General features: G+C 41.9%; 1 protein-coding gene across 3 annotated transcripts in view; it reads left to right on the top strand.

Annotated features, from left to right (window-relative positions):
- Window positions 1–4,347: 4,347 nt before the first annotated feature.
- Window positions 4,348–24,793, top strand: part of kcnd3 (potassium voltage-gated channel, Shal-related subfamily, member 3) — a 98,978-nt gene continuing 78,532 nt past the window's right edge. Inside the window, exons 1-3 of one of the 3 annotated variants that reach the window (XM_035159727.2) lie at window positions 4,348–4,517; window positions 4,649–4,767; window positions 5,586–6,813. In XM_035159727.2, the coding sequence (XP_035015618.1) occupies window positions 5,714–6,813 (1,100 nt within the window). In that variant the 5' untranslated portion in view covers window positions 4,348–4,517; window positions 4,649–4,767; window positions 5,586–5,713. Of the gene's footprint in view, window positions 4,768–5,585; window positions 6,814–24,793 lie in introns of all 3 variants that reach the window. The other 2 variants (XM_035159726.2, XM_035159725.2) reach the window with 2 other exon arrangements.

The raw sequence follows: 24,793 nt of genomic DNA, 5'->3' as shown, positions 1-24,793 counted from the left end.
GTGTGCACAAGAGTGCGTTTCGGCCGCATTTTTCTGTCTGACCCCGAGAGAAAAGTAACTGAATCCGAACCGAACCCGACAGGCATTTTGTTTTTTGTGTCGATCCGGACCCGAGACCAATACAGTTAATACAAGTTGTGTTACCCTGTCCCCAACACACACGGTTATTGCTTTGTTTTCCCGATTATTGACATGTTGGGAAAAAAATCAGCCCAGCCAACGAGACCAACCTGAACACAAACACCATTTTAGATTTGAATCCCTACCCAGCATGCACCTGGTCAGGACTCAATAGGTTACAGTGGGTCCCAACGGGCTCCAACAAGCTCTAGTCAGGTATCCCCACTCTAGTGTGCATATGACGATTTGTATTTATGTATTGTAACATGAAAAATCAAAACAGAGAAATTGACCAAGCCAGAAAGAAGTTAAAATTGTATTTGTGTACAAAGCCTGGATTGTTTTCGTTGGAAAAAATTTACTCTTATCAGTTTTTTAGTTCGCAAATCTGCTGGACTTTAATGATGGGTTGGACCAGCATTATACAGAAAAAACATATTTCTCTTTTTCACCATGAGATGATAGACACCACTTTTATATTTTTAAAGGGAATATGTAGCGAGAGCCAGCGTACAGTTAGCTTAGCTAAGCCTAAAAACTGAAAACCAGGTGAAAGACTTGGCCAAGCTTTGTTCAAAGGTTATAAAACATCTCCTTACAAGCACTTGCTCCCAAACATGTTTAATCAGTGTTATTTTTAGGGGTTTTTTTTACAGATAGGCCCCCAACACACAAGCTTCAAAGTGTATGCTAAGCTAACTGACTGCTGTAACTTCAAGCACCATCGGACAGAGAGGATTGAGAATTTTTTTTCATCAGTGTCGTGTCTCCAGATAATTACAGAGGGCAACTGACCATGAAATGCAACCCACCTTGTGACATTATTCATTACTGACATTTGCATTATTGGAATCGCTCACAAGGTTGAAAATGGAACAGTGTCTGTGGGCATGCAGAGTGTGTCTCTGTGTTTATGTGTTTGAGAGATCATGCCTGTGTGTGACTTGGTGTGTTCTTTTCTCTTGACGGCCAGTTTCAGTTCAAGGGGTGGGATTTTTTTTTTTAATGAGGTGAGGTCAATTGAGCCATTCCGTATTTCATCAAGGGGCCATGTTTTCGGATTTAACAGAGTCACAAGCTGTGTAGCGCTGTGAATGTGAGGATGATTATTTGTCTGTATGTTGGTCCTACGATATACTGCTATATTTCCAGGGTGTACCCCACCTCTCACCCAATGTCAACATGGACTAATTTCAGCCCCCCTGCCAGCCTCAAAGGAGAAGCGGTACAGATAATGGATGGATGAATAGAGGGCCTTAACTGACTCACTAAAGGTTCCTTCAAAACAAGCAGCAGCACTTGGACGTTTGATCACACATTGTGGATGATCCTCAGATCTCTGATCTGATAACCCTATTGCACACATTGTTATACACCTGTGCAGATGGTGCATTAGAAAATGACTGCAGTCTCTCCTCCTTGGGTGTTAAGAGGTAGCCGTAGCAAGTGAACAAGCAGCACTGTGATTTATCATCTCTAATAAGTATCTTGTGTTACTAATCATCTCGGTTAACATGTGTGACGCCGAGGAGTCGAGGTGCAAAAACCTATTTTGCAAGGAAAGCTTCATTAATTTTACATATTTAATGTTAATTATGCAACATCTAAGGCTTTTTATTCTAATCTGCTTTTTATGTCCTATGTCTTTACCTTTCTTTTAATTAAAGGTTCAGTGTGTAAGAATTAGGTGAAAGGGATCTTTGGGCAGAAATTGAATATAAGATAATCCTAGTGATGTTTTCACTAGTGTTTCATCTAAATTGTACAAATTGCTGTTTTCTTTTCCCTCGAGTGAGGCTTTTACATTTAAATGCTTTATATTTACATAATAGCGGGTCCTCTCTACGGAGGCCACCATGTTTTTTACAGTAGCCCAGACTGGACAAACTAAATACCTTTTGAGTTTTTATGACTCCCACAGGTTATCTTTTGTGTTGGAAGGGGAGGGTAAGTTGCGGTGAATACAACATATTGTATTGAGGCAGGGAAATAGGAGGAGTAGAGGATTCTGCATTGTGTAAGTTAATAGGAAAACCTTTAAAGATACAAGTGATAATTAGATATTTCCCTGTATACTGCCTCTTGATATGTTTACTATGAGTTCTAATGAATAATTCTAACATTTATATGCCAGGAAGGAGCACAGGAAGGTAAAGATTATCATGCAGAGTGCAGGGAGAAGATGCAGGAGTGTAAATTCAGCTTCAAATAACCATGAAATTAACAGATATTTACACTACTGTCAGGAAAAGTGTTGTGGTTAGGTTCTCTTTTTCTCATCTGTGTCGTAAACAGCTGAATGGCACATGGTGGCTCTGTGGGGGGGTGAACATTTATGTCTTTTACAGTTATGAGATAAGCATATGCGTTGCAGTCTGTGTGTGAACCCATTGGTATTCTGGTGGAATATATGTATCAGAGGGATAGGATCCCTGTTGACTCAATTAGAGCTGTATATTGTTCTTTAAACCATTGGCTAATGTGGGGACACTGCTGAGTGTGAATATAAATGACCATATATTATTCTTCTGAGAGCATGAACTTAAGCATCAATGGCAGCTTCCCATACTGCAGACTTGATTGACGTGTTTCAGTAACGCACTGAAAGAGTCAAACTGGATCGACTCCTGTTTATCAATTAGTATAAAAGGAACCAACCACATACAATAACAGTCTATATCACTCGCCCGTAGGAGAGCATACAGTAACTTTATAGTATTTTGTGGTATAGGACTGTATAGACTCAGTGAGCCTTCTTGGATCTTTTACTTACTGTACATACTGCACCTGCTTCTCGTCAGAGCAGACAGCGATTGCTCTGAGAGCTTTTCCACCGAAGCCCTTTTGTTTTACTTTGCTTTCATGAGTAAACTTGCACGTAGAGATGATTACCAGACTCCCCAGACCCCTGAAAAGAATGCAAACAAAAAAATGTCAAGCTCAATCTCTGCCCACTGAAGAGATACAGCAAAAATATTATTTTAGACCTTTTTTTATTCTTGATTACTGTGTGGGTGGATAAATATTGTCATGTCTGCTGGAGCTCATGGTCTCTGTTAATATACATATATATATGCTTTATACTGAATAAAGTATTGTGTCTGGCATCCAGTGTGTCTCTCTTACCAAGACCCGACCTATACCCAAATATACTCAGTCCATAGGGTCAGACAGGACATTGGGTTTCTGCCACAAGTCTTGGTTCTGCGTGTCAATATATTGATAACCTGTGGATCCAAATGATCCAAACATTTTTCTAAATCATCAGCCTATTTAAAAGATTTACATTACATTTTGGAATTGATTTGGATATATAATTGGGCAAATTGTTTAGCCCATCTCCTATCTATCTACTGTTTCCCTCAGCTGGGCGGTTCATTGATTCCAATGTTTAAGTCTGTTTTGGTTTACTGTTTATTTTGAATCAGATCCACTAATATTTCGACTGTTCCGATTGGGTCTCTCTTCTTTTAAAATTGATTTACGCAGATTGGATTTGGACAGGTATTTTACTGATCCATTTTGCTTTTCAACCTCAGAGTTATACTGGCTTTCAATGACCGACTGGTGTGCTCTTCATACCATCATTGCTGACCGCAGTAGGAAGCTGTTTTCAAATAAATGACTTTTCATTTGCTCAGCACCACATGACTGAATCGGGTGAAGACAGATGAGCCTTTATCAGCTAAAGTACCATGACATTCCTGTCAAGGGACTTAAAAAACAAAAGCTAAACTGGAGTAAATATTGGAACATATGGGCAGAAAACACTCTATATATATTGTTGTTTCATAACTGCAGTTTGGGAGACTAAAAGACAATATGCTGAATCAATTTTGGAGCAGGTGTGACTTGTTTTCGCTGCCTCCAAGTGGCCGAAAAATAAAGTTTTGTTAGTAGTTGAAGACCAAGGGGCCCTTGTTTGAGGTTTGAGGGGCTCCTGGAAATTTTTTTGCTACGCCTCTGTGGGGAGGGGTAGAACATATACTGTGGTAATGTTGGCGATTTGATTTGGAGCTAGAACAGAAAACCCCATGAATGGTTGAATGTAGTTTATTTGTTGTTGCTGGATGAGGAGAGGATGGGCAGGGGGGGAGGGCATTTTTTATTTTGGTTTATTTATTTTTTTTACTTCAGTGACTGACACCGTGCGCAAAACGTCGTGCGTCCTCATTGAGGTTTTCCCATTAATGCGCACAGAGAGAGAGAGAGAGAGAGAGAGAGAGAGAGAGAGAGAGGAGAGAGAGAGAGAGAGCTCCTCCTCCTCCTCCTCCTCCGTCTCTTCCCAACACTCATCCCAAACACGCCGGGGTAAGACGGTCTCTCCGCGGCGGAGTCCTCTCATCACTGCCCCCCCCACCCCCTCGCATCATGGGAGCTGAATTAAAGCGGCTGTGGTACGTACTCCGGTACTTTTCCGCCGTCCCCTCCTCAGCGGCAGCACCGGCGGCAGTCCTCTGATGTTCTTCTGCCCCTCGTCACATAACTTCTGTCCTGGCGTTTTTTTTTTATTCCTTCATAATTCCAGACACGCTGTCAGAAATAACCCGACCTCCGACCTGAGAACTAAACTGCTCCGGAAAAAGAAGAAGAAGAAGGAGCGCGTGTGGGGTTTTTCTGTTTGTTTGGATGGAGAATTAGGAACCGGTGAGTTGACACAGTGAAGCGAGAGAAAAAAGCAGATGACAGTGTTTGTTGTTTGTGTCGCTTTCGATTGGTCCATCTTGAGGCTCAAGTTGCTGATTTGCCTTCCAGAGGGACAAATAAAGCTGGTTGAGGATGAGGTTTCGTGTAACCTCATTTAGCATCGCGAGTTTCATCCGGATAACCACAAACGAGTCTCTGTAATCCTGCGTAAAACAGCTGCATCTGCACTTGTCTAGTTTGAACTCAACAGGTTTTGGATCTCTCGTTGAATCTCTCGTTGAATCTCTCTCTCTCTCTCTCTCTCTCTCTCTCTCTCTCTCTCTCTCTCTCTTATTTAAGAAGATTAAATCCTTTTAAATTGACAAAAATCTCCTAGTATACAGATTGTTTTGCAGTTTCTTTGCTTGCCTGCCTTCAGTTTTGTAACTGTAAATTGCTTTTTAGCTCGAACTCAATAGAGGACAGGACCTGAGAAATATAGCCTTAAAGTAATTGTAGGGGTGATGATGCTTATTGGAAATCGCAGTTTGATCACATTAAAACTCACTGTATCGAGTAGAAATAAATTTCCTATCGTGCAATGTAAAGGTTTCTGGCTAAATGTGATGTTAAATTTTCATTTCGATGAAAGATACTTTTTTTGCTGTCTCAGCCTTATCAGATTCGTGCGGTTCAATTTTGACTTCACGCCAATTCCTTTTTTTCTTACTACGTCATTCGGTTTCTTTCTGTCCTTCAAACAGCTCAAATCCTCTTCCCTTGTTTTCTGTTTTCTGATCCACTGCTCTCACTCTCTTCCCCTGTCATGGTCATAATAGCACTTTTGTGCTCCATGTCCTCACAAACTCCCTCCCTCTCTATCTTTCTAGATGGTGAATGAGCTGAAGTCAAGCTGGTAGTGAAGGTGCTGGATTTGTTCCCCCCTACGCCCCAAGCCGGACACAGTATGGCGGGAGTAGCGGCATGGCTTCCCTTTGCCCGGGCGGCAGCTATCGGCTGGATGCCTGTGGCCAATTTGCCCATGCCAGTGGCGCCTGCTGAGAAGAGCAAGCGGCGGGATGAGCTTATCATTCTTAATGTTAGTGGACGGCGCTTCCAGACATGGAGGAACACGTTGGACCGCTATCCAGACACCCTGCTGGGCAGCTCAGAGAAGGAGTTCTTCTACAACGAGGAGACCAAAGAGTACTTCTTTGACCGGGACGCTGACTTGTTCCGCAGTGTGCTCAACTTCTACCGCACTGGCAAGCTCCACTACCCACGCTGCGAGTGCATCTCCTCTTATGATGAGGAGCTGGCGTTCTTTGGCATTCAGCCAGAGATCATTGGTGACTGCTGCTATGAAGAGTACAAGGACAGGAAGAGGGAGAATGCAGAACGTCTGATGGATGACCAGGAGGACAACAAGGACGCCAAGCTGCCCAACATGACCTGCAGGGAGACCATGTGGCGGGCTTTTGAGAACCCCCACACTTCCACCATGGCCCTAGTCTTCTACTATGTCACTGGCTTCTTCATCGCTGTGTCTGTCATCACCAATGTTGTGGAGACAGTCCCCTGCGGCACGGTTCCCAACCAGAAGGAAGTTCCATGTGGTGTACGCTACACTGTGGCCTTTTTCTGCATGGACACGGCCTGCGTTATGATTTTCACCGTGGAGTACCTGATGCGCTTATTTGCTGCGCCCAGCCGCTACCGATTCATGAGGTCGGTCATGAGCATCATTGATGTAGTGGCAATCTTGCCCTATTACATTGGCCTGGTGATGACTGACAATGAGGATGTGAGTGGCGCTTTTGTGACCCTCCGAGTTTTCCGCGTGTTCCGTATCTTTAAGTTCTCCCGTCACTCGCAGGGCCTGCGCATCCTGGGCTACACGCTGAAGAGCTGTGCCTCCGAGCTGGGCTTCCTGCTCTTCTCCCTCACTATGGCCATAATTATCTTTGCTACAGTTATGTTCTACGCAGAGAAGGGTTCAAGCTCCAGCAAATTCACCAGCATCCCAGCCTCCTTCTGGTACACCATTGTTACTATGACAACGCTCGGGTAAGAGCAGAGCACACACCTCTTTTATCTGCTTGCGAGTGCTGTGTCTGTGTGTGCGGATGTGTATTTGTAGTCACGTCTGTTATGGGTGAGTAAATGTTTGATTATGATTCGACTTGAAATGTGTGTCTGATGCTGTGGCCCAAAAACCTACAACTGCTTCAGGAGTCGGCGACACCCTTTCCAAGACATACTTTACAAACTTTGCATATCAGAGAAGAGGCTACAGAGAAATGGCAGATTTCAGTAGACTGTGTCCACTGTGTTTTCACAGCTGAGTATTCTTCTGGGGGCAAGACGAGCCATTAAGATCTTCTCTTTAGGTTAAGTCCGCACCATTGCCTGACCTTTTGTACATCACCTGTCAGAGGGATGAAGAGAGAAAGGCACATGAGAGAATGTAGAAATACAGAAATGGATAGAAAACACACAAACATAGATTCCAGCATTACTTTCATCTCTCTCTTGCCCTGTGGTTAGCTGGGATGCTTCTGAAACAGTGATTTAGCATTTTGAAAGCCTCCTCCTCCTCCTCCTCCTCCTCCTCCTCCTCTCACTCACTCTGTGTGAGACACACCAGTTGCTGGCCTTGAAAATGTTGTGCTTCTTTGTACAAAGGCTCTGACGCATAATATTGAAACGCTCTAAGTTTCTAAAGGTAGGTTGCTGGCTTGGAAGAACAGGTAGAGATAATAATTATTATAAATACACAATTTTCAAAGACATACATGTTTCTGTATGAGACCTGCAGCCCTGGGCTCTTGTTGTTGTTGTCATTGTTTCATGAATTGGCTTTGATTGATGCTTACAAGATGAACATGACAAGCGTTTTGGATGCATTGATTTCTTATGTCTCCAGACCTGTTTTCCCTCAATTTTACATCATCGTATGGTTCAACAGTCATTTTATGGCGGTGAGGGAAACCACACATACATCATAAATTCTTACACATTTCACACACAGCGCTCTGTGATGCGGCACTATTAGGCCTAATGGTAATGTGTTTTACGAGTGTCCCCTGTTGTGGATGTGTGACTCAGACTGAGAGGCTGACAAATTACAGCATCCTGCTAAATGTCAGAGTCATGGAGGCCATAAATGGCTCTGAGCTCATTGCTGTGACACACTTGGCACCCTGTCATCCCGCCCTGCCATTTACAACCAGCCCAGAAGATCTGGTGTTGAGCAGTTGTTTGGTTCTGGATTGATTGTTTGGTCCGTGGACCGTTGTATAGCCGCTGCCTTGTGGACAATAATGTGCCGTTCTCTGCTCCGCTGTGTGTTAAATCCGTGCAGCGGCTTGTGTCGCTCTCCATGCCGGCCCCGTATACTCCCTACACTGTCTCTCCCCACTGGGGTGATACCTGAGATGCTAAACCAGTCTCCTGTTGCTTTTACAGTAGGATTGCGGAAGAGGAGGGTTTGTGTGCATGTGTCTGTTTGTGTGTTGAGGGGGGGGGGGGTAGTTGTTGAGTTTGGCCTCATCAATAAAGCAGGGACCAGAAGTGGGTGTCAGAGTGACTAATGATGTGGCCCACTGCATCTGCTGACTAATATAAACCTACCTGACATTCTGGTCTCTGCTCTCGGTTTTTACGTCATAAACACGCACCAAATCACATCCAAGCAGACCAACCATAAACATGATTGTCTTCATGCATTTGGGCATGTGTGAACACAAAGAGATGAATATTGTAGTGTATTTTTACAGGCATGCTTGTGATATGACCTTGGATGTATTTTTTGAGGGTCATCCAGTTCATGGACATGGACCGTGATTTCACATTCACACACGTTTTAAATGTTTTTTTACACTCTGCCCTCCAAAAACTTGCATTGGAATCAGAGCTACATGTGCAGCAATTTATACTCATGTGCCTCAATGAGATCAGCGCCAGTTGCCACAGAAGATGTTTTCCTTGACTTCTTGTCCTGCTGTCTAGGTGCCTCTGGGATTCATTTTTGTGCTGTTGAGAATGTGTTCGGCTTTGTTCTGCTCGGGGAGAATCTCATATCATCTGCACTCTCATGTTTAATTTACTGCTCACTTCTGAGCTTTAGCCCCAGTGTTTGTGCCGCACTGGGAGAAGTGCTATGATTTGATTGTGTGTCTTTGTGTGTGGCTGTGTATGTCGGATCATTGGTGGTTTGCCCTACCTTTGCCACGTACATGCTGCCCTGTCCAGTCCGCTGTGGCTTTTTTGATTGTTTTGTTTATCTACACAGTAATCCGGCCTCAATCAGAATCCCTAATCCCCTTCAGCAATAGGCAATGAAACACCAGGTGAATGTATTTTGAAGCGCAGCTCTCTTCTGTCTTCTCGTAAATCGCAGTTGCATTAGTGATAACAGTATGTTGGTAGAGAAGGGAAATGGAGACCCGGCTGAGAGGAGGGGGAGAAAATTAGGAAGAGAAAAAACACACAATAGGGAATCTATTTATTGCACCTGCTGTGTTGTGTTTGTCCTCAGTTGACTGCTTTGTTTGCATTTCAAAAAAGGTGGTAGTTTGGCCTGAGTCTCAGACATCAGAGTCCACATCTGTCCGTCTATGGTTTTAGAGGGATTTCTGACACTTGTATGAAAGCTTTTGTTGCACTTAACGTAACGAGTTGTCAACCTGTGTGTGTGTGTAGAGGTTATTACACACACATGGGGGAGGAGAGGAGAGAAATGTGACCGTATATGACATCATAACACAGTAGAGACTCTCATGCTGAGCTGGAATGAAACAAGTGCACATGAATCAGGTAAATAACAGAAATTAAATATATATGGAAATTAAAGTCTTATTGGCAATGGTCCAGGAAACAATGATGTGAATATATAGTTGTTTCAAAGCTGACTGCAGCAGGACAGACTTGCACATGTTTTAGTGGCTTTGGTACAACAAGATAAGAGAGTAAAGTCCTCAAAAGTGGACCTGAGGGCTGTTCTGCTCTTTATGACTAACTAGAATGGCACTTAGTAGAGTGGGTACAACAATCCTGCACATATCTTGCTAGCTCTTAAAATAGAAAAATAAATGGAAAAAGGAAGTAGTCTGATAATCTGCAAAAAAATTTGCAAACCTATAACAACATAAATGTCTTTTTTTTTTACATCAAGACCCAGACAAGGACTATGTTTACATTAACACCAATACTCTGATCTAAACCTGATAAGACACTGCCAGGTAAACAGCATTTTCCGATTACCTTAACCCGAATAAGGACATACCCAGAATAAGCGATAATCAAGTGAAAAGATGTCGTGTTAGTAGTTGCATTAAGATGACATGTATTCATCATAAACACGTTATAACGTCCTAATGGAGTTTTCACAGCATTTTGCGACATCGACATACAGCTGTTTGGCGATACATACCCTGGATGTGAACACAATGGAGGAAAAAAACTAAAAATTAGAAAGGCATATTGGTACAGTAAACGATTTCAGTTTGTGGTTTTAAAACCGGTGGAATAACGTTGAACATGGATCTGCACCTGTACCTGGATCTCCACCAAATTGTACGAGTTCCTCTCTGGCCCTGTGTCCCGCCCTTTCACAAAGTTTGGTGGAAATCTCTTCAGTACCTTTTGCGTAATCCATAAACATGACGGGAGGTTAGAAAACAGGTTTAATCACCCAAGTGAGATACCAAGCCCCCAACCAACACTGTCATCCTCAGAGCCTTGTGCTCACTCCATAGCAGGGCTAAAAAGCTTAGCCGAAATCCTGCAGATGAAGGGCAGGCGGGCACACATTGATGAGGCTTTAGCTAAATCACAGACATTTAGGCAATTGGACCTGTGAGGGATTTTATTACCTGGGTTGTTAGACAAATTGATTTTGACTATTTGAGTGATAATAACTTTGGGCATTTGTAATATTTGGATTGAACCTGTATTATAAATTGTTGTCTGGTTGGTGAGCGAGCAGACGTGGTGATTGTGTGAGAGAGAAAAAACCTCGGCTTTTCATTAATGCTCCATCAAGACTTCATGAGTTTTTATTGTGAACCACAAGGAAGCAAATAAGGAAAGAAAAGGTAACTCAGTTGTGCGAGATCCCAGTTCGACAGTGAAGATTGTTTATAACAACACTTTTTGTCTTTTGAATTTAATTTTCTCACATTGAATAATGTTTAGTGGTGGGACCTATTCCTCTAATGGCCTATATTATGGTGAATCTCATGTCTCAGTTGAGCATCTCAATGCAGTTGAAAATGTTCAATAAACTATGTAAACAAAACTGAAAAAATATTTAATATATATTTTAAGTGTTTTGTATTTCGCCTGTAGCAATGAGTCACAGTCAGTCAAATGTATTACGTTTGAAATTACCTAAGAGTTTCATCATAACATTCTACTCATTAAAATGCTAATTCCGTCACATGGGAGTGAGTTACTTCTCCACCTGTGTCTTAAAGAACTTTTTCACCGCACCACTTGAAAAACAAATAATTGACTGAGCATTATCTAATTAATAGAAGGAAACACATTTTGTCCTCTAATTAAGTTCTGTTAACTCTGTATATTCACTTCTTGAGAAAGGTCTCAGATAAATGTTCAAGTAAACTGTAACTCTAATGAAGAAGGATGCAAATATCTGCCCACTGGTGGTTTTAGAGACGTTTCAAATTGTTGCAAAAAAAAAAAAAAACACCCATCACCAATGGTCTGCTGTAGAGTGTGAATAATGAACCAGGCCGGGTGCGGACAAAGATCAGGTTTGGCCTCAGTTATCTTTTCTCTGGCTTGGTCGGGTTGAGACAGAAATTGTGGTTCTTGTTGGCATTCTAGTCTTCTGCCATCTGTTGGCTCCCGAGACTCAAAAGTTGACCAATGGAAAAAGACATGTTATTGCCATAGTGAGTGATTAAAGCTCCCATATACTGTATACCACTGTTGGCTGCTGGGAGCTATCACACTTGTAGCACCACCGTAGCCTGGTTCCAGGCCTCGGAATCACAGCCGACATCTGATTTGTTTTGGGTGTTTTTGTACAGCTCCGATGTCACGCTCATTTTTGACTTTTATCACTTGGAGAAACTGACAAATCAAGGCATTTTATGCAGGATAAAGATTGTTGATGTAATTTAAAGAAGATACGCAACTACTCAATTCAAAGAAGTTCTTCAGTGACCTTCCCCTGGCATGCCGAAGACATTGAGGGGATGGGTACTTCACTTACGACTGTTACTGATTGATTAGAGCAAAACAGCACAGGCTGAATGAAGGAAGCAAAACTAGAAGGGCATACAGGGAGCACGTACCTCCACAACGGCTAACGACCTATCTCACCATGAAGAAAACCTGTCCACCTGTTAATCTGGATCCGCTCCATAATTTAGTGGGTTGAGTCCTTGGCCCACCCACCACAAAATTCCACCTCAGTGTAATTGTATGTTTGTTTTGAGGAATATTCATGATATAATGATTGTAAAATGGCTGTCTTCCAGTTTGTTAGGAAACACTCATACATCTGAAGCTTTATGACATAATTAGCTTTTGTCTTGCAGTCAGTTTACAAGGCCATAAAATACTTGATACAGTAAATAGTGTGTATTTGTTTGTGCAATAAAGAGAACCACTTGCAGCGCTCGCTTAAAACGCACCCGATTACACAGAAGATGTTGGCATTCTCTATGCATCTTGTCATCGTTGCGGACTCATTAGACTCTTCCGATTGATATTGTATTGATGAGAGCTGGAGTGTTTGGTAACGTTGTATTCATTAGCAAAGCCATGTCAGTGTATGATTAATATCCTGATCAAAAGACCAGCTTTTTTTTTCCTTTTTTTGATGACTGCTCTTCCAAGATCAATGCACTGCTCTGTCTCCCAGACAACCACGCATGGCCTCTCACGTACAATGCTGCCGGCTGTGGTGTCGAGGTCGTGCGTGCAAGTGGGTTATTTATAACCAATTGGCAGGTGTTTAAGTAAATAAACAAACAACAATGTCCACAAAGATCTTTTTTTCATTTTCATATTTCATTTGTGGGAAGTTATTACAATTTTAAAAGCTGTAGATTTTCACCTTCCCACAAATGTAACAAATTACGTATCACGTTTGTAGTAGGCAACTGCTTCTTGATTGTGGGACTATTACATTAAAAGCTGCAGATTTGTATTAGGTTTGTGGTTTATTATTACGTTGGCGGGTGTTACAGTATCTTTGAAGTATGCATGTGTCTCTCCACTGTCTTTCATAACTCACTGTTAACGAGTTCATTTATTTTGGAGCCGACGGCTTGTGAAAAACAATAATCAATGCAGATGAGCGGATATTGATTTGGGGAGTCGTGAGAAATGTGACACTCGTTGTTAGTGCTTCTAATTAGAATGGGTGATATGACTATGTCTAAAAGATAGCACCCAAATGTGATGTCCCTGTCTCTTTGTCTTGGATTTATGAGAGCAGTTAAGGAAGTAATTGGTCCAGGGTGATTTAGATTTAGGTCTGTTCGTAACCTTGTCTTTTTTTAAGGTCAAGATTAGCATTGAGTTGACCTACTCTTATCAATTAAGACTTGTTTGGAGTTTGCATAATGTCAAGAGATTATGAGTTCATGTCGTGTATTCACCACAGGTGGTTGGTGCGTGACTGATTTATGGCTCTGTGTTTCGTGGTTACTGCACTTGCAGCATGTATGGAATTTGGGATTAGAGCTTGCATCTTTCTGTTTAGCAGAAATAATGAACTGAACTAATGTTTAAATCCAAAATCAAATTATTTTTCTCATGTCAATATCCTTAATCTCTTCATTAAATCAAGATTAATTATTCATTAAATTATTAAGAGTGATTACCGTGGGGTTTTCAAGGGATTTATTCATGGAGTTGATATGTAGAATTGTTACATGCAACATTTACAGTCACAGTGTTTGTACGCTTCTCTCATCCAAAGTTACTTCCAGTACAGTACTTCTCAGTTTTAAGGTTGAAGAATCAAAACATTCATCTGACTATAGCTGATCATACGTTCTTGAGATATTCAAGAATGTGAAAATCTGGGTTAAACTAAACTGAAATAGTTTCCTTTACGTAGAAAATACAAGACGAGAAAGCATTAAGTGCTTTTATAGTGTGCATTAGGGAACCAGCCAATAACAGCAAAAAGTACCAATTATCACAGTATGTAAAACAAAGCACTGAGCAAATTATTACTACTAGAACTCAATTACATGTGGCGTTAACATGCAGCATGTATCTGGATATTAAATAACATGAGTTAATATCAGAGATTTAACTGCAGAGGCCTGTAGTCATTAGAGTCATGTGTTATTATCCAGATAAAGATCACATGTTATTAGCAGGTGGAAACTATAGGCCTTGGACACACACACACACACACACTTTTTACATTTTTAGTACCCAGAAATGTTTTTATTATCTGTGCCAAGGATTTTATGTTTTCACCTCTGCCCGTTTCTCTGTTTGTTTGATAGCAAGATTACGCAAAAAAAACTACTGGATTTATAATCATGAAACCTGGTGGAAGGATGTGGTATGGGTCAGTGAGGAACCAATTCAATTTTGGTACAAATCTGGTTTTCAGCATTTGTTTTCCAACAATTTCCCAGAGAATAATTCACGGATCTTGGTGCTAAAAATCATAAGGCATGTTTAGAGGACTGATATTTATGAGCTTTATTGAATTTAAGGAGACTGTTGGGCCTTGGTGAGCGTATGTGCTCTACTGAGTTCCATTGTAGTTTCTGTATGTGTTATTGACAGTTGCAGTCAAAAATACAGCACAGTTCCATTAATGGGCAGAAAGACATGGGTCAAGGATTTGACTTCCTGACAGTGTGTTCCAGAGGATTTATCTTTGGTCTGTGGGTTTGTATCGTCTTGTTTTTTTTTTTTTATTCATCCTTGAACCAAGAAATCAAGAAAAGCTACAGCAGACATTTGGCAGGAATCCAGCAAAGTCTGCTAACTTGAAATAATGGTTCAGAGACTGAAACGGCTTTGTAACTTAATTTTAACATATCGGGCTCTGTCATGAATTGTGGATTCATTACTTCTCCTTACCTACACTGACAAGTGGTGGGTGGAACCCAACATCACAGCTCAACAGAGCTGAATATTCACATCTTTTTCTTATCCCTACGCAGAACAAAAAACACATTTGTGTATAATATGTTTATGCTTCTCTTGCTTCCTGTATTGAAATCAGAAGGAATGGGACTGAATTCAAAACCTTCAGTAACATTTACACTGACCTTTGTCCTAAAGATGGTTTCTATAGGACACTGACCTGCGGTTGAACTCTTTCATATGGAAATAATGTACTGTGACGGATATGCACTATCATACACACACACGTGCAGAAAAAGAGAATGTGAATCTCAACTTTGACCTCCCAGCTGTTACTCTGCATCAGTTTGTTTTTCCTCAGCCTCAGTCTGCCCTCCAGAGTAAAGAGACATATGGCGATGATGTGCTCCGTGCTGCTACCTCTCACTCAGCTCTCTGACCCCCTACTCCCCTCTCCAGAGCTGCTACTGAAAAAAGCAACAGAAAGGCGGTCACAAAAAGAACCATCAGTCCATTTCCACCCCTCTCACCTTAGTTTCTCTCTGTGTACGTCTCTATGTCCGCCTCCTGTCTGTCACTCTGCTGTTTGCTCCTGCCAGAAAAATTTGACAGTCGACAAATTAAATCCTGTGGAGATATTGATCGCTTGCAGATGGCGAATCTTAATGACTAGATTAACAAGATGTCCTCTTTTCCAAGACTTTGTTTGATGATGTGAGACAGAGCATCTAAAACAAATGAGTTAATGTCTGTCAGCTTAAGCCAAACTTTGAGATTGGCACTAATAAATGTTGGTAAGACAGTTACTATCTATCATACTATCACAGTACGTGACATTATGCATGTTTTGTTAGTTTCCTGGAAATGTCATCTTAATTAGTGCTGTACGATCCTGGAAAACACAAAGAGTTTAGAAGACAACACTCTTTAGCAATTTTTTTTTATATAATATGGCACTCATTTGCTGCGTCTCAATTTAGGGGCCGCATCCTTCATCAGCTGTATTCATAGACTGATTGGGTCACAGCGCCGTGACAAGACTGTCCCAATTTGAAGGCTCCTCCAAATGCGGCTGACAAATGTGTCCTTCCATCCCCGAGCAACAGAGGCTCCACCGGGTGGATCCTTCCCGACAGCAAGCGACGAAAAAATGTCAGGAGAATTTATACTTAAATGTAAGTTATCAACCGAACAGTTGACTGCGTAGACCGGGTCCTTTTTTCCAGACACAGCTCATGACCTGCAAGAAACAAATATATTTGTGCCTGATTGTTGTTGATGTCTATTGTCAGCGGCAGGATGACACCTGAGGTTTTCTTGGCGATGACCGCTTTTGTACTTTGTGGTGACGTTTACATTTTTGGTGTTACCTTGTGGTGCTGCTACTATAGCCACAAGATTCAAGACTGATTGCAGTGTTAATGGTAATGGTAAATGGTAAATGGTAAATAGACTATCTGTGTAGAAATCCGACTTGAGTCCGTCGGGACCCGTGAGGAGCCGTCAGCCAGGCCATGGTTGGGCGAATTTTTGAAATAATATTTGGGTTCGGTTTAAACTTTTCTTTCACTTTCTGCTACTCTGCATCATGTGGGGCTACACTGCATTGTTGTCAGTTGAAGGGGAAAGTAGGAGTGATTGATTTGATGCAGCTAAAGTCCCTGATTAAAATGCAGCAGAATCGACGTCTGTTAGAAGTGAGATGGCATATAGGTAAGAGTCGAGGTACTACCCCTTACTGAACCTTGTATCACGAGCCCAAAGTACAACATAGACTGATACCTGGTGGATATTTCTCTTTCCTGCTAGGATACTATAGTTTTCCTCTTTCATCCATCTCAGTTTTGTTTTCTGCTACGTTGCAATGATCAAATTCGTTACAGCCTCACAGGTCTGCGTGGCTGTAGACTTTTATTCTTGTTTCTCTTTTACTTCTCGCTCATCCACCACCTCTAACCCTCCCTAACTTCTTTTACTTGTTTTCCTCTGAAATGTGATGTGTATCCTGAGGCTGCATTGTGTGTTGGTGTCCATGTGTAAAGGCAAGATGTTCTGTTCTGTATCTCAGTGTACCTTGCTAAAGCAATTATGTGCTCCCACATTTAGTTGTATGTGTGTGGCTGTTAGATTGTGTCTATACTGGGATTATTATTAAGGCAGAAAAGTCACCAAAGTAATCTTTTAGGTCTGCGGTTTCTGCATCCTCTTCGCTAAGCCACTGGATATTTTTTATTTCTGCTCATACCAGTGAATTTAACTTACAACCACCTCAATTACCGACATGAACATTGTGTTCATTGCTGGATGGTCAGACACATCAGAGCACTGGGGCCGCTGTCACGCATTTTAAATTTAGTGTTTTAGATGCAGTAGCTCTATCTCAGTAAATAACTGATAACACAATGGGAAATAGGCACATAAGATTTATGGGCCTTTTAACCACTGACTCCTCTCGCAAGCATGTTCATTTATTATGACAAGTGTAAGTGTAGCAGCTCTTTAAAATGACGCAAGCTCAAAGCCCTGACGGAGTCAAATTCAGAATTAGACTTCAAGTTTTATAGGTATCAGCTGTTTGAATCAAGAAATAATTTTATATACTCCCACGCTAGATTTTTGAATTTCCAAATATTGAATGTAGGCTGTGTAGACTTTGTTATAGTGAAATATAAACAAAGCAATGAGACAATGATGATCCCTTGCTCTGCAAAGGGCTTTAACATGTGATATAACATGCTATGTGGTTTCCCAGATGTGTAAACTAAGTGTCAACAGCCAGTGCTAGCAGCTCTGTGAGACTATACTTTGGCACAGCAGTGCTTTGAGCTAAATGCTAACTTTAGCACGCTGACATTTGCTAATTAGCACTGAACACAAAGAACAGCTAAGGCTGCTGGGAATGTTATTATGTTTGCTTGTATTTGGAAATTCAATTGAAATTCATATTTGTCCTGGTGAAAGTGCTGGATAAAAAGTCAGGAGATCACCAAAGTCAATGTATTCATCCTCTAGACACCATGAATGTAATGGACTTTATTTATATAGCAGTTGACTATTTAAATCACTTTACAGAACAAGTCCCATTCACCCATTCACACACACACACACACACACACACACACACACACACACACATTCATACAGTGTTTCTACACACAGCGATTTTTGTATCACACCATTCATACACTGCTGGCACAGCCTTCAGTGGAAATTTGGGTGTCAGTGTCTTACCCAAGGACAAACCACCAGGGGATCAAACCACTGACCTTCTGGTTAGTGTACAACCCGCTCAACCTCCTGCACCACCTCAGCTGCCACGCCATTGTATTTGTACAGAATTTCATGGCAATCCTTCCAGTGTATGACTGCCGTACACTGTCCCTGTAGACGGCCAGTTTTTAATATTGAATGAAAGATAGTTTTCTACTCATGGGCCCGTTTTACCCCTTCATCTGCCCTTGATTAGAGCAGCAGCTGACAAATGGTCAATTTTTTCACAATCAGTAACTGCTATATAAAAGAATGAATAATATCAGATTAAAGATGTCTCCTATTTTTGTGTTTGAGGTCACGCAAGTCAATACTGCACCAGCTACCTGCCTTCCACAGTCTGCCACTGTAATGATTCTTTTCAGCTCTGCCAAATGCTCCCCTGTTTTCTCAGTTCTATGTTTTTTAACCTCCTCTCATGCAAAGCTCTGGATGGTTGCCCATTTAAAAAAAAAAAAAAGACATCGAGCGCCAAGCCTTTCAAGCCTTTGCCAAATGCATTTACCTTGTCACCTGTCAGCCAGCGGGGGGTTGGGAGGTGGGGGTCTGTTGTGGCCAATGTGATTGTGAAGGGTAATTGACAGGGAGGGTGTTTCAGTGAGGTGTCTCAAGCATGTGCTTCGTTTTGCCCCCCCCCACCTTTTTCATCATTGACGTGCCATGCATGCAAATGCTGCCCTGACACAGGACACGACGTCCTGACTAACTTCATCTCAACTTACTGAGCAAAAGTGATTGGAGTGATGCTCCAAGGTGTTGAAGCAAAAAAAACAAAACAACAACACTTTGCCAACAGGGGAACATTTCATTATAGAACCTGTCGCTCTCTCTCTCTCTCTCTCTCTCTCTCTCTCTCTCTCTCTCTCTCTCTCTCTGTCTCGCTCTCCTTCTCCCTGTCTCTCACTGTCTGTCACAGCTGATTGCCTTCAGCTACAGCCTTATGGAAACCCACTACACTCGTGGCCACTCCTCCAATTCAATTAGCAGCAGGCTCTCAGTGAGGTGCCTGAAAATGAGTTGGTGATTATCAGTTTCCAGGGCGTTGAGAGAAATCCTGAGCGGCTGATGGCTGCTGCCGACTGCGTGGATCTACCAAAGACACACGGTGAAGCCAAACCCATCAGACCCACCCCCAAAACGCTTCTAATCCTTTTCTGCAACATTAAGACTTTTATTTGTGACGAGAGGGGGTGGATTTGTCCGTGTAAAGATATAAAGGCTTGCACTTTTGCTTTTTTGTCAATTTTTAGCCTCAACATGTTATACCATGTTAGTTTAGGGGCAGCTGTGGCTCAGGAGGTAGAGAAGGTTGGTGGTTTGACGCCCGGCTCCCTTGGCTGTGTGTGAATGGGTGCACGTGACTTGTACTGCCCTTGGGCGATAAGACTGGAAAAGCACTATAGTCCATTTACCGTGCCCTCAGTTCAATTGCACTTGACAACTTGTGTTGCATGTCCTCCCCCTTGGTTTCCCTGTGTGCCTCCACTGTCAAATGTCAAATGAAAGGACAAAAACCCAAAAGATGTAGTGACGCTCAGTGAGATCTTCCAAAGACCATAGCTCCCATTTCACTTCTTGTAAAATGAAGAGCAAATTGTTAAGGGAAAATGCAAACAAGGTCCTGATTAAATACATTATACTGAGGCGCATGTCTCTGACAAAGTTAAAAATTATTAATTTGCATGATAGTGTTTGTAATCTCTCTTGACATAAAAGATAAATTAAGAACCTCAATGTGCACGTACCTGTCTATGTAATAGAAGCGCTCCTAACTGCTCTTTGGTTTGATTGAAGCACATTGCATAAATATAGGCTGATTTAATAGGACGATTATGCCATCACTTAGCGATGCATTGTTCAAGTCGTTTTACTGGAGTGACTCCGAGAAAACACCAGAATGTAAACAATACCGGATTAGACAGTATTGTGTCCACTGCGCAGACATGCTCATTACAGGCCGGATAATGGGAGCTGAAGTGAACGTGAGCGATAGTTCTCCACATATATAGGCCAAGTTATAGAAATAAATCGCCTCTCATTTCCCTGTAGACAATGTGATAAACGCTGTCTGAATGACTCTGATTAATCTTCCCAGATTTGCGGCCAAGGCCTTTGAACAGGTAGACGTCATTGTCCCAATTTTTTTTTTTGTTCTCCTGCTCCTGCGCTGACATACATGCATTTTCCAGCACGCACACCCACACCCACACACACACACACACATAGACTTAAACACACACACACACACTCTCTCTGTGTGTCTTTCTCTGTGTCTATGTCTTTCTCGGTGTACTGTAATTCATAAACTGTGTTCTGTGCTGATTATCCAGGGTGACAAAAGCAATTGTTCTGCTACACTAAATCTTTGGGGATTAATGCTTGTCTCTGGAGCTGTTCCCTCTGCTTTAGTGTGTGTGTGTGTGTGTGTGTGTGTGTGTGTGTGTGTGTGTGTGTGTGTGTGTGTGTGCGTGTGCGTGTCTTCTCTTGTCTTCTTTCCTCTCGACCCTGACAGGCTTCACGGAGAATGATCTCACTGGATTTACTATCATTGCATTTGTTTCCCCTGCAGTTTTTTTTTTTGAATAAAGTATACTCCCTTAATGGTTTGACATTGTACCCAGTCCTGATGTTATATTGGATTTTTTCAACTGTGTATTGTCATCCTCATGTCGGGACTATCACATAGGATGTGTCCTTCACAAAGCTAGGCATCAACTTTTTTTTGTAACTTTATCCAGATGTCTTTGGGGGATTACCCATGCTGAGGGATTAATCCTGCCATGTGCCATCTCACAGCACCAAGCACCGGGAAGAGCATAAAAGTCAAGTCATGGACTAACACCATTAATAGATTTCAGTAAGCCTTTTTTTCCCTTCAGAGGTTGACTGGTGGCAATATTAATTCAATTTCCCCACCCCTCTCACGAGTAACCCGTCTTCTACCTCTCTGCCCTGCGAGGAGCAAAGCCATGGTCCACTGCTGCTGCTGCATAAGAAGTCTCCTCAAAGGATTTTCACCAGGCTCATTTCACACAAGACAATCTGCATTATGTTTTAATCTTATTAGCATATAATTAACACCACATCAATGACCTGCTCAAAACCAAAGGCTTAGGAGTTCATCCAGTTCTCAGCTGATATGCAAAACAGATTCAGGAGCACTTCTTAAAGGCGAGGAAACCATCAAAGCTATATCAGTCGAGTGTGGGTAACAAATCACGCCGAATGCACCATCAGGCGACCACATTAGCTGTTCACGGGAGACGGTCCATAACCTCGGTATCTTAGGCATTAAAACAACGCTTCAATCTTGCGCATGGGGAACAATCGAACACATAGGCAGTTTGAGCAAATTGATTGTTTCTGCGCGGAGGCTCTGTGGATATAGGACATAACCTCAGCGTTCAGATGCAGTGTGTAATGGAGATGTCGATCCTGAAAAATGAGACGTTGTTATATGCTCTTGAGATTGGCAGAGTGTGAGCATAGGGGTTGTAACATTCTGTTTAATCTCAAAAGTCATTTGTATTTACAGGGCGAACATATCTACAGGGAGTAATAAATCATCACACTTTTCATTGACAGTCTAATCTTCAAGTGTCATTAATTTTGTAGCAAAGATAATTTTAGTTGAGATGGAATTTGTAAAGATAAATGGGGCCGAAATGCTATTTTTGCTGAAAAATGCAATTCATATTATTAATTGTAGTTTTGAAGGGGCACATTAAACGTGATTGTAGAGCTGTAAACAAAATGTGATCCGACTGTGCTGCGGTGAAACACATCAATGTAGCTGTTGTTGGCATTTTTCACAGAATTCATAAAAATCTCATTAGTAGTTTCATTAGTTAAAATTGACATATCATCAACTTGAGATTTATATATATAAAAAAAGTTAAAGTCCGTGTCCCCCACTTCCCGTCCTTGAGTAGAAGTCTGTGAAGCGTTTTTAAATATATGCTGATCATCATTCACATGAATTATAGCTTTTGTTTACATTCTTTGTGTTTTTCGGTTTTCATGGTTTTCAGCTGAAGAAGCACAACCTGGCTGCAGTGTTTCCCATCAGACCCTCATATGGCTGCAGTAATGGTTGCAGATGGGAGGATGGTCCCTCAACAGCACACTGGCAACCAGCAATTTTTTCACAAGCGCTCTATCCTCTGACCTGACTGCAGGCTGGGCTCTGAGAGGTCAGGCTTCAGGCCTTACTGGGGCTGGAGCCAGCAGCTTGAATAGATGTGGATCGGGACCACCGTGGTCCTCCAGCACACTAAGGTCCGCTTCAGGGGTTTCTGGAGGGGAAGAGACTTTCACCTCAGCAGAGCCCTCCAGCATCGGGGCCGTGCGACTGTGTCACTCTCGGTTTTTCTCTGGCCTGGGGATGTCATATGGGGATGCTCCCCCCCCCCACCACCACCACCACCATTCAAACGCATCTTTTTTTTTATTGTGAAGTTACACCTAATACAATCATTGGTCAACTCTTTTATCTATTTAATTTCTTTATCTTTGTCTCTTTATATCAAATCGGGTCACTTTTACTCAACACCTCTTTCTCTCTACCTTTCTCTAAAAAATTTGGTACATTTCTTGTAAAGTCTTGACTTATAAAAAAATGAACATTTCCTCTCCAGCTCATGCATTGCAATGCTCCACAGTCCATGAGAAGCCTGCATATATTCTCTCTCCTTTCTGTCTCTCTCCCTCTCTTTCACACACAGGCTTGCACCGTGACTTTGAACCTGCATTGCCGCAGTGCATAGGCTCAACATCCACTCAAATCAGGCTGTATTACAATTAATTATTAGCGTTCGCGTTCTACGCTCAATAGCCCTGGGCAAGTGTAGACACACAGCAGGGGATTCTCATCTCCCCCGGATGTTTGTGAGGTGAAAGAGAAATTGTTCTGCTGTTCATTATTAACACTATAAAAGTGAGGGAGGAGGAGGAGGAGAGGGATGAAGCATAAGGACCTTTTTTAAAGCCCATCTCTCGGATCTTGGCTTCCATGAAACGCATAAAAATACAAACATATAGGAGCAACTGATGTGCAACTGCATCGCATTTCTCATTGTTGTCACATTTCAGAGATTGTTCTTGGTGGTAAGTGGTAAAACACTCAGCAGAGCCCGCACTTCAATAAAGTCAATAAAGAAGTTCCCCTCTGCTGCGCTGATGGAATGAGAATTAACTGTATGTCTTTCTAAAGGGAAACAGTCAGGAAACTCAGCATCAAATGTTTGGTTACTTTAAACCTCCCTCATAGTTTGTGGTAATACAGGCAGATGTATTATTCTGTTGGTTAGTGCAGGAAGAATCAAAAATCTTTATCTAAGTGGTACGTATACTTATGATTAAAAACTTACTTGAACTTCTGTAGATAGAGTTCTAAACCTTTGCTTTTTAAACAGTTCCCCACTTCATTTTGTATCCTTATACATCTGAATTGCCTCCACAGTTTCCCCCAAGGTACACCATAATATAATTGGGTAACATGATCCATTATACAACAATAAAACTAATAACATTAGTCTGTGAATGATTAGCCGGGCAACAGGCTAATAAACATGAAGTATTTCCATTTACAACCATTTTCTTCAAGCAGTTTTTACATTTGCTTGTTGTAGCTCATTGTCATTTGGTTAAAAATAAATGCCACAATATTGCAGCAGTTGAAACATTTTTTTTGGCAACCTACTCAGGTGGACTGGAAAACATGATTCTATTCAGTTTCTGCACCTCCAAGAAATACTCATCAGAAATAAAGAACAAGAAAAATCCTCTGCACAAGACAAAGTTTATACAGCATTCCCCTTCAATGTTCCATAACCCTGCTTGGCATTCTGAGTGATTTGTCTGCATGACTAAAACCCCAGAGCCGTCCTGGGGGATTTATCTATGCGATCCAGGATACCATCCACTCACATTACCAATGTGGCTAATCAGTGTTGGACGGTGATGATAGCGGCTGCCTAATTGGTGGATATAGATCAGACTGCAGTGATGGATGTTGTGGTCAAGTGCTTTGGACCGTAATGAATGTTTCCCGGACAGGTGGACCAGGCTGGCAGCAGGTTGGATGTAAATTGAGCAACAGCTTTCCAATAGTTCCCCTTGGCCGGTTACACTGGGACGTGACGCACCTCTGGATACTCTCCCCCTCTCGGACTCACACAGTATTTGATGAGCTGCATGTAAAGTATATGTGAGCTATAAAGTCAGAAAGAAATTTAGAGACTGACATGTATCACACAGCATCCGGAAGTGGAGGCATTATTTCTGTGTTGTGCTCTACAGCTGTTCCATAGGAGAGCTGTGACTTTTAAACAGATGCGGTTTATGCCTGTGCTACAATAATTAGCCGCAGTTAGATTGTGAATGACAGCTTTCCTCTTACTTTGGAGCTTACACCGTCCTCGAAGACGTACCTGTTTACGGCTGTTGTTTTGACCAGCGTACCTGTACAATCGCTAAAGGAGAAAAGAAAGAGACAGGAGATGCAATGAGAAAGTTTTCTCTGTCTCGGATGAGATTGAAGTGTGCAGGCCATAAAATGAAGACACTGAAGCAGAGAGAAGAAAAATGGTCAGGGAGTAAACAAAAGTTTTTAAGAAGAAATACAGATAGAAAAGTGCCGTGTGGGTATGGGTGAGTGTGTGTGTGTGTTTCCTTTCCC

The sequence above is a fragment of the Hippoglossus stenolepis genome, chromosome 6, assembly GCF_022539355.2.
Source record: "Hippoglossus stenolepis isolate QCI-W04-F060 chromosome 6, HSTE1.2, whole genome shotgun sequence".
Taxonomy (NCBI): domain Eukaryota; kingdom Metazoa; phylum Chordata; class Actinopteri; order Pleuronectiformes; family Pleuronectidae; genus Hippoglossus; species Hippoglossus stenolepis.
This window is presented reverse-complemented; position numbering and strand designations above follow the sequence as displayed.